The 11,119-nt window shown below is 40.0% G+C and overlaps 1 protein-coding gene across 2 annotated transcripts; it reads right to left on the bottom strand.

Annotated features, from left to right (window-relative positions):
- Window positions 1-283: 283 nt before the first annotated feature.
- On the bottom strand, window positions 284-9,458 carry LOC107751791 (hypermethylated in cancer 2 protein-like). Of its 2 annotated transcripts, none has more exons than XM_016567570.1 (2): window positions 9,440-9,458; window positions 284-4,899 (listed from the first exon to the last, which is right to left on the bottom strand). In XM_016567570.1, exon 2 carries the CDS (start codon window positions 4,867-4,869, stop codon window positions 3,187-3,189), a length of 1,683 nt encoding a protein of 560 aa, XP_016423056.1. In that variant the 5' UTR covers window positions 4,870-4,899; window positions 9,440-9,458; the 3' UTR covers window positions 284-3,186. The 2 variants fall into 2 exon arrangements, with proteins under 2 accessions (XP_016423056.1, XP_016423049.1); XM_016567563.1 differs by lacking the exon at window positions 9,440-9,458 and adding an exon at window positions 8,899-9,004.
- Window positions 9,459-11,119: the final 1,661 nt, after the last annotated feature.

Genomic DNA, 11,119 nt, shown 5'->3' with positions numbered 1-11,119 from the left:
GGCCTCCCCTCACCTGAGGTCTATGACTGTAAAGAGTTTATGTAAACAATGAGATATTATACACAAGTATCTTTAAATGTCAGACAAGCTGTCAATCAATCAATCAATCATTCAAAATGTGCTTTGGTTTAGAAAATAGTCTGAAAATTTGGGTATGAGCTTTCATCTTATTCGTTTATACATTTTGACCTTACTAGAATGCTTGTTCTTTTTTCTTTCTTTTCTTTTTTTGTTCATAAACACTCTAGAACTTAAAAGAAACTCTTCCATGTACATCTCTGGCTTCGTTTTTTTAGTTTTTTTGAAGGCGTTTTGAAATGGGAACACGCTCGTAAAATCTATTTCGTAGGAAACTAGTGTTTTGCTTTTCATCAATAAAATACAGAAATTGACACAGTATTGACACAGTCTTACAAATGTAGTCGAAAGCTCCGCATTTCAAAATATGCAGAACTATCCCTGAAGCTTTGAAGTAGAAACATTATTGTCACAGTTTGAAACTTTGTCATCCATTTTTCCGCTCTCCCAGTTCTCTCAGCTATAGTCTCAAATGCTGGAATCAACAACAGAGCCTCGTATCACCCAAGACATCATTTTTTGATGGTATTCAAATTAAGTGCTTGTAAATTAGCAAGATATCAATGGGAACCTTTTCCTGGAGTCCTGTTCAGTACGTTTGACAACAAAAAATATTTTAAAAGTCTCCCTGAGTTGAGGTGTGTATCAACGCCAGAGCGCACTTATACTGTAAAAAAACAAAATCTAACATCCAAGATGTGCACAACTTAGAAAATAAGACATTTTGGTGACTTGCATTGGGTTAAAGTTAAATATAACTGGCTATTTTGGTTAGCTTTGGTGCTATGCTGAAATCACATTAATACTGTGTGTAAATGGAATGAGTTGCACACGTCTTCAGTATACTGACTTGAATAACTGATGGAGACGACTTTAAAAATCCATGAAAAAACTAAGTTTGAGCAGGCAAATTAAAGACCGAAAGAATTCCAGGAAAAAGGCGTCTGTAAACACTACTCCGTTAACACTATAGCTGCACCCCAAAGTTCATCATTAGCAAGCCCAAACACAAGACTTTGGAGAAAGAACCAGAAAAAATATCCCAAAAAAAAAGGAATGCCATTAAGACTTTTACATTAAGAAGGCTAAGAATTACTCATGGAATGTGATACACTGGGATTGGCGAAATAATTAATCCGTAACTGAGTGAGTTATGAAATGAAGATGGCAGCAAAGAATTCAGCATTGAACTATAAATACATCCATCAAGCGTCTACCCAACACTGATCATGTAACATTCACCCAACACAATTACCAGCATTTTGAATAACCTTAAATTCTTTTCAACATGCATATAATACCTCGAATGAGTAAATGATAATGGTTTTTACTTGACACCATGTAATTTAGCATGGTTTTAGAACAAGGTTTTATTTGGGGCTGATGGCTAATAAGCAATCCAGTGCATCAATTCCTCCTTATTCAGTAAGCTTTCCAAGTGTGGTCAACATGTAACACAAGAACCTACGACACTTGCTATGCGGTTATCTCTTGGTCTGAACTAAAATGAATTAGTCCTTCTGAAGTTCTTCAAAGTCTCTCTGCAGACAAAGTAAGAATCCAAAAGACACTCTTGATAAACTACTGTAAACCAGCGGCCCACCAACCACCAGAAGTTCATTGGTTTTTAGTAAAATGTCAAGTACAAACTAACATCCCACTACATTGCTCTTCGTCAAGAACTAAAAGACAAAAGTACATCCTTACCTCCTGCAATGCAATCTAAAAACTTTGGTACGGATATTGTACAGGAAACATTTGTTGGTAAGCCATTCTCCTCAGTATTAAATTTCTCTTTGGATTTCTCTGACATAAAACTCTCAATACCTTAAATACATGTGCCCAAAGAAGCTATTCTCTACATTAACGCTTTTAAAACTTAAAACCTTTGTTGATGGGCAGGTTACAACTACTTTGAAAGCCTCAGCAAACTTTATACATCTATATTCAGAGACCTCCATAGTTCCAATTAATGTATTGTTCTTAATTAAGAGGTAGCAATGAGACGAGACCTTACGGACTCGCCTTGTTCAGTGAAGGGAAAATACGTAATCAAAAAAGTGAAAAATAACAGTACCGACAGAATTTCTGAAGTTCAATATCACTAAAATGAACCCTGCCCAACCCATCACCCAAACCAACCCAACCCTCTCTGATCCCAAAGAAATAAAGGAAAGAACTTCCAGTTAAAACATTCACAGAAGCATACCAATAAGTTATCTAAAGAAATCTAAAAACAAGTACCTTTAAGTTTGGCTTTTCTTTGAGAGTAAACCCCAATATACTATGCGAGTAAACGACAAAAAAGACACCCATGGCCTCTCGTCACCACTTTGCCATTGGCTTGCATCCAGATGTAGGAGCAGGGTACATTAGGGTAAATCCATGCTAAATCTGATCACCGAATCATCAACCACAGTACAAAACTTACAAAGACCCTGTTTTCCAGCTACACCTAGAATTAAGCCAATGGATGTGATGTGCAGAGTAGGTATACTGGGAAATGTTTGGTTGGATGCACAAAGCTTTTATGAAACACCACTTAAATGATGACAGACAAGCCATCTTGCATGTCTGAAAACACTATCTTTGAGATCCTTAGGAGACACTTCAAAGAATTAGAACCTTTGTGTATAGAATAAATTGGTCAGTACAAGCTCAAACCTTGCTGAGAGTTTTACATAAAATATACCACCAGAACTCTCGAGAGTGATAATTTATCAAGGACCAAGAATGGAAAGAAGGAATATTTCTGGGACACCCAAAACCCTAAACAATCAGACAGACCACATGGACTTGTGAAAGCAATGCATGGATTGCAGTGCTTGAGAGTGGTCACATTATCCCAAGGAATCATACAACAGCATTAGTACCCCTGTTTTACATTCACAGCAAAAAAACAACAAAAAAAAATCACATGCCCATAAACTCATACCGATTGGTTTATTCTTTCCATTGTTGGGGCTCGTTGTTTGGAAGGCTCCTCCTGTAATTAACAGCAGAAGAGAATCCTGCTTTGGGTTATCGGCTCCTTGCAGTGTACTTCAAAAGGAAGAGGTGTGCATTGACTCTTTTTGCTGAGGGTCTCCTGTTCAAGGTGTCTTTGGCTTATGACGGGGAGGTATGCATTCGTAGGTGGCTAATGAGGTTACGCTGCTGGGTAAATTTGCCCCCACATAGCTGACATTCGTACGGCTTCTCACCTGAGTGAACCCGCATGTGCTCCGTGAGCCGGTACTGGCGGGTAAAGCGCATGCCACACTCCTCGCAGGCGTATGGCTTCAGCCCCAGGTGGCTGCGCATGTGGCGGGTCATGGTGCCACGTTGGGTGAACATCTTGCCGCAGATGTTGCAGGGGAAGGGACGGGTGAGCCAGTGGGTCTTCTCATGTTGTCGAAGAGTGGCCGGATCTTTGTAGCTCTTGTTGCAGCCCGAGCAGCTGAAGCGACGCGACTCTGTGCCATGGACATGGGTTATTTGTGAAGACAAGTCTTCCGCTTCTACTTCATCTTCCTTTGGATAGGAATCATCATCCTCCTCTTTGATGTACAACTCTTCCTCTGTGTGGGTCTCCACGTGGGCATTCAGTTCCTCTGAGCTCGGGAAGCCTTTACCACAGGGGATGCAAACATAAAGGTTGTCACCAAGGGCAGGCTCAAAGCCTTCTTGGCGGTAGACATAATTGGCGCTATTCCGCCCACCTTCACTCTCGCTCTGTCCACTCTCTTCACTTTGCTCCTGTCCGTTCTCTAAACCTTCCTCATCATCTTTACCCTGGAAGGATACTTCGGAATTGCCATTTCCTCCACCAGGGAGCCTCTCCCCAGCCACGTTCAATCTTTTGGCAACTCCGTTGGGTAAAGTTCCTCGTTCTGCATCTTCGCCCTTGTTGCCTTTACTCTTGGGCTTCCGCCTCTGCCGGGTGACCTGCCGGGAACTTTTATGCTGTTCGACGTCCGGAGGCCGTTGGCTTTCTTCGCATTCTCCTCCGCCCAGCTCCATGGGCTCTCCAGCGGTGAGGTTCTGCGTGTTGATGTTATCATCAAATGAGGCACTGTTGGCTGTGGATTCTGAGGCAGACTGAGGTGATCCTTGTGGGATGCTGCTGGGACTTACTTCTTCAGTGGCTGTGCTCCCTGAGGGGCTTTTCTTGGAAAGGTCTAGGCCAAGTTCCTGCATGCCACAACTGCCATTGCTTCCATTCTTACTCGTTGAGGGACTGAGCGAATTTGCTGAGGTTGCACAGTGGGTGTTTCTCACAAACATCTCGTCCTCAAACAAGTCATCTTTGAGCTCCTCATGCCTCTTTGTCTTCTCACTGTCTTTTAACCCTGACATTTGGTTTGGAGTTACAGGTGTAGAGGACAGCCTTTGGTTCCTAGACGTTCTTCCATTGGTAGGTGTGGTTGGTTTATTAAGAAGGGATCTCCCATTACGCTTGAGCTTCTTCCTGCAGAGAGCAGCCAGGTCATGAAGTTGGAGGTAGCTTGCTGCCGTTAGAAGGGCATTGAAATTGTGGTCACTGAACTGATCAGACGACAAAAGCTTGCCAGTATAAATGAAGTCCAGAACCTGCCGGAAAACCGACGGGTTGACCATGTCCGTGTCGAGGTTAATCAAGTTGTCATGAAGGATAAGGGATTTGAAATAGATGCTGCTGGCTGCCAGGATGTTCTTGTGGGCCCGAAAAAGGGCATTTTCTACTACTATGATCACATCACACAGATAACCTTTGGCTCTTTGTTGGTTTAGCTGCAGCAGCAATTGTTTGGCATGATTTGGCAATTCCATTTCCAACTTCTTTTTCTTCACCTATGAAACCTAAAAGAGAAAAAACACTGTTATGCATTGTAATGGAAAAAAATCCATATAGTTTTATGTCCTACATCAAACACTGACTAGAAAGTCCACACCAAGTGACCTTTTTTGCTGACTTTCTGGTTTTGTATTCACAGTTGGGTGTGGCATATTGAAGCACCCAATCCTTATTTTTAAACGGGCAATAGTTACAACACAGCTATTGCTACTTACTGGCCAATCACAGGGGGAGGGTCATTCCTGTTGTAGAGTGCATCTAATTGGATAAAACCCTGTACAATACTACATCAGTCACATTTTACTAACAAAGAATGAGTGTAAACATTAAATGTGTAAAGCTGCTAAAAGTGAACTGTCAATGTTTTGGAACACATAGCATATAGATGAGCTCAAAGCTAACAGGCATGAACTGAAAACCACAAAACTCTTATGCTTAAGCAAATCCACATAAACTCTTAAGAAATACTGCGCTCTGAATTTAAACAAATCAAGACTACGGAAACTTTTGTTTCTTCTGCCAGAGAAAAAGTCCTTCTCGTAGTATGCATAAGCTGCCATCTTATTCGTCAAGTGTGTACAAATTCTCAACTTTCGGCTAAAAGCAGAGAAGGGATAAAAGGCTTGAACAGTAACACAATTTCTTTTCTTCTGAGGGCGTCCACTAAGGCTTAACGTTCCTGCCAGCAGTCATTAATGCCAGCCTCCAGGGCCAGTCCCTTTGTTGACATATGGGGGTTGGGTGAAAAAGGCTAGTGGACATCACCGACTAGCTTGTGTGACAGACAGCTTGAAACCTGAGCTGGGATATCACCAAGGGTGTGGTGGGAAACAGGTAAACCAGCACCATTTCCACAGGATGAACAGGCCACGGCTTGCAGCAGAATCTTTGTAATGCGGCAAACAAGGTTTCTGCCACTTAGACCAGTCAAGATTGGCGTGTCAATGGGAAAAACAGGGATTTACCTTTGCACAATGCCCAGGCATTTTCACATTCACAGCGTTGTTATTATTCAATGCCTTGTTTATTAACAATTAACAACACAAATTAGCATGGGTGTAGTACCCGTCCCTGTGGAACACCCAATTGAATACTATAATTTTTTTGTACTGGATTATTGTAAAAGCTTACTCTTGCATATTAGACTCAACAAAATCCATAAATACCAAGCTTAAAATAGGCCTAAAAAACAGATTTAAGGTGACTGCAGATCTGTTTATGTACCATGCTGAATATTTATCAGTGGTTCCAAGTCAGTCTATCTCAGATTAACTATTTATAGCTAATTCATGATGGCAATGTACAACTGAGCCAAAACCAATAATGGGGACAGGAAACCAATCAGTCAGCAGAATTTTCAGTTTAAGACTGCTTAAAAGCAGACTAATGATGACTCAGGAAGGTGTGAAAAAAAATATGTAATGTATTTCACAAGATATTTAAGTCCCACCAATGTGGTACATTAAAAAGGCAAAAAAAATGCAATACTAAGAAAAAAAACACGGATTAAAGAATGGTTAATGCAAAAAAATAAATAAACAACTACTAGTTTAATTTTTTGCCATTTCATCCTTCATTATAAAGGAAAAAAGGCTGATTATTTTAATAACATTCATGTTCACAACCTATACAAGTCTGAACCCTGAAATCTTCAAAATGACAGTCTCCATTTACTTGTCTCATAAAAACCAGTATGCCCAGCCCTAAAACTAAACCCTATCGCATGATACCATCTCTCAGGGTATTTATAGGCCTCAAGCACAGGAGTACAGTCAAAGAACGGCATAGATAACCATAAACCATGACTGTTTGGCCAGACTTTGATAGCACCAAAAACCCACTGCTCAAAAAACAAAAGACATTTAAGAAACGCATTTATCTAGAAGTTGCACACAAGTCTTGATAAGATGCTGCTGGTCTTTCAACTGCTCTTCCGACATTCCGATCCCTCCACAAAAACAGCAGTCCCGTCCCAGAGATGAAACAACTGCTCTAATCAGAGAGACTGTCATCGGGAAAAAAAAGTCAAAGTGCAAAAGCGGCCAGTAACAACACAGGTAAACAAGTCTGGCAAGGACTGCGCTTAACCTCATAAACAAGCTTATCTGGTGGCACGGACCCCTGGGGCCCTGATTTTATTGTCTTAAAACACAGAGAGTACTTTTACTCTTATGAAAGAGGGCATTGGCAAAACAAAACATTATTCATGAGACGCATCAACATGTAATATGTAATATCTAGCCTACCCTGCAGCAAATTAAGAACAAAAAATGACAACCATAAACATTTTAAATTTTTAAAGTGCCTGAATTTTTCAGTGAAGATTTAAGGGCACAAAAATTTCCAAAAACACTGCTGCAAATTGGGTTTTAATAACATCAGGCAGGTTAACTTGATAAGAGACACTTCTATAGATTGTGCCCAGAGACATTAAGGACTAAGTGCTACTGTAACCACCAGCCTCAAGAGATCCAAGAAAACTTGGAAGCCAAGCAAACCTGATCCAAACAATCTGATGAACGACCTCAACTAAGAAATAACACAATATCACTTATCTGAAGAATGCAAGGCCTTCGTCCACTGCCCGTGTGCTTTTCATTCAATGGTATGCCCTATTTGTGCTAAATGAAGGATGTGATTTTATTTCCAGCCCAAAAATAGGCATGAAATCTTCTTAACGATGATGACAAAACAACTGCACAAACCAGACTAGCTTCTATCTGTATTCAACCATTAAATCTGTAATCTGACACATCAGAAAATGAATGTTCAACAACAACAAAAAAATTTACAGTGTACGCTAAGATTTTTATTTGGAATAAAATGACGCACTGGACCATGCAACAATAAGACCAGAATCATGCATTAAATCAATTCTGACAAAAAGTCAACTTGCTCTATGATTACACTATTGATCATTTCAAATGCTGTCATACTGTTTGAAAGCAGCAGGACATTTCTTGCATTTGTTCAGGCATGCACTGCTGTATTTTGCAGATAAACTAAAAGTGCATCTGGGTTCCCGTGCATGTCATATGTGGGCTGGGCTAAAAGTTGCAGAATACCTGAGAAATCAGACTCATAACGCCTAAAAATTGTCCGAAGACATCAAAAGACCTCATTGTTACAAACCCGTTTCAAATGCACTTCTATGCATGTCACACTTTTAATTAAAAACAAAATCACTGAAACCAAAGATCACACAAAATGCTTAAAATGTAGGCCTAACAATTCTCTAACGGAAATCAAGAATTAGGGAATCGGGCACAAAAACAACCACTCAACCAGATTGAGCAACCCTGGAACAACCCTCAACAGATAAATCACATTGTATTCGTCAACATCCCAACACAATCACGAGCACACAAACACAGCAAGACTCAACAGATACCACTATAAATCAGCTTTCCACTCATAAATAGCGGTTTGCTTTTTAATGAAACAAACACGGATAACCGAAAATCTTCACTGTGACATCTTAATGCATGGATTAACAATGCAAAACATTATTATATACGAGCATTATAAATGCTAAGCGCGATAGTTTAATGCATGCATTAACGATGCAAAACCATGCACAAATATTCAATATGAGCATTATACACGTTAGAGGTAAAACACACTCTGAGGGAGAGGTGAAACAGGAATGCTGGCCACATAAAGGGCCACTGATCGAGGTTTGCCATCAAACTGGCGATTAATCATTTTTAGTAAAGTGTAAAGATGCAGTATACAGGTATTTCATGTTTTAAACAATGCATTTGATTACTGCATAAGCCACGCTGAAACAGGTACAATGCTTTTGACAGAACACACATATCTGCCCCTGCCAGGCTGCGCTCGCGCTGTGTGTGCATTAAAAGCGATAAGAGCAGTATGTTGGAGGAATCAGTGTTTCTTTAAAAAAACAAGAGAAGAAACCCCTCACAAACCCCCGTTACATCGCACGCACGTACGTTTCCCCTCACAACACAAATGCGTATGTAATAATAAAGTATATGTACCTTGATGCATCGAGAGAAGCTCTTCAAACAGTCCTTCTGTTTTCACATCTCACAGCTTTCCGAGCGCCATCTTGCCTGCAAGCTTGTGTGACGTGAGAAATCCTCACCCCTGACCCAAATTTGAATAAGAAGCATTATACACGTTAGAGGTAAAACACACTCTGAGGGAGAGGTGAAACAGGAATGCTGGCCACATAAAGGGCCACTGATCGAGGTTTGCCATCAAACTGGCGATTAATCATTTTTAGTAAAGTGTAAAGATGCAGTATACAGGTATTTCATGTTTTAAACAATGCATTTGATTACTGCATAAGCCACGCTGAAACAGGTACAATGCTTTTGACAGAACACACATATCTGCCCCTGCCAGGCTGCGCTCGCGCTGTGTGTGCATTAAAAGCGATAAGAGCAGTATGTTGGAGGAATCAGTGTTTCTTTAAAAAAACAAGAGAAGAAACCCCTCACAAACCCCCGTTACATCGCACGCACGTACGTTTCCCCTCACAACACAAATGCGTATGTAATAATAAAGTATATGTACCTTGATGCATCGAGAGAAGCTCTTCAAACAGTCCTTCTGTTTTCACATCTCACAGCTTTCCGAGCGCCATCTTGCCTGCAAGCTTGTGTGACGTGAGAAATCCTCCCCCCTGACCCAAATTTGAATAAGAGGCAGTAAAGAGAGGGGGGAGAGAGGGTAAATGCCCTGCCTCTGCCAGCCACACACTCTCATTTTACTAAACAGCCCAGGGCTCCTGAGATGGTGTAACGTGCCATGACCTGCCACTGCTGCTGCCACATTTGCAATCCAAATTCTTCTCTGTGTGTGTGTGTGTGTACCTGTTTTTCTATTCTGGTGGGGACTTAAACCTGAATACACACAGACTCATGGGGACTCGTGTCACGGTGGGGACCTAAATTGAGGTCCCCACGGGTAAACAAGCTAATAAATCACACAGAATTAAGTTTTTTGAAAATCTAAAAATGCACAAAGTTTCCTGTGAGGGGTAGGTTTAGGGGTAGGGTTGGTGTAGGACAATAGAATATACGGTCTGTACAGTAGAAAAACCATTACGCCTATGAAGAGTCCCCACAAGGATAGCTAACCAGACATGTGTGTGTGTGTGTGAGACTGTGCATCTTCATCATGCTCAGGGGTTGCTATCATTTCTAATTCTAGTATAGTAAAATATACATGCATGGAATACTTGTAGAAGTGTACTTTTGATTTTGAAGGGAAAATGTGGTTAAAAACAGCCTCTCAAATACACCGAAAAATACATTGGCATAGAAACAGTTTTCACTCAGAAATTGTCTGTCAATTTCACTAAAAACAAGTAACACATTGAAGTAAGCGAAGTAGACAAACTCAAAAAGTATGTTCTTGTAAAACCAAATTTAAAAATACTTTTACAGTGCATTTAGTCAAGCCACATTTATTTATAGTGCTTTATACAATAGCCTACTGATGTATTAAAAGCAGCTTTACAGTAATAAACAGGAAACTAACTGTTAATGATGCAAAGTTAATCGATTACAGTTGTGCGGAAGACAATAGTGTCATTATTCAGCTCAAACAAGTTCAAGTGTTTGTATTCTCATCATCTGATAGTGTCAGTACAGTTAGATACAATAGCATTTTCTAAATATTGACAAGTCTTTTTAAGCACTTAGCTTTTTAGCCATATACATTTATATCAATTGTAGCCTAAAAAGTCTATAATATGTCAGCTATGCATCTTGATGTTGTCGGGGTCTTTTATGTCTTGGGACATTATTGTAAGGAAAAACATGTAATTTTGATATTAAAGACTGATTTCAAACCTACAGGTGTGTACGTTTTTTTTTCTCCCACTAATTTCTGAAATGTGAGGCTATATGTAGGCCGACATCTTGATATATTTATTAGATTCATCTTGGCTACAATAAATATTTGTTTAGAAATTAAATTACAAGAACGCTTATTAATACAAATGACACTTGTACAGAGATTTTACTGACAAAATAATGAACCATGTTTACAAGCGTTTGATTTTGCTTGAATAGTTGTTGTTTTCATGTTTAAGTCAAACTTTATCTTAATATTAAATCTCTGACTGAGGCCAGACTGTTTTGCTGTTTTGTATGCTAAGTACTTCTGGTTTTCAAGCCCCTGGTGTTTTGAGAGACCAACAAGAACAGCAGGTTTGTGAAGAAATTTCCGTTGACAATTCGTTAACAG

This window comes from Sinocyclocheilus rhinocerous, unplaced genomic scaffold (genome assembly GCF_001515625.1).
Source record: "Sinocyclocheilus rhinocerous isolate Xijiao unplaced genomic scaffold, SAMN03320098_v1.1 scaffold2207, whole genome shotgun sequence".
Lineage (NCBI taxonomy): Eukaryota > Metazoa > Chordata > Actinopteri > Cypriniformes > Cyprinidae > Sinocyclocheilus > Sinocyclocheilus rhinocerous.
This window is presented reverse-complemented; position numbering and strand designations above follow the sequence as displayed.

Coding starts and splice junctions, on each gene's coding strand:
- LOC107751791 (XM_016567570.1), bottom strand. CDS start 4,869: ATGGAATTGCCAAATCATGCCAAACAATTGCTGCTGCAGCTAAACCAA.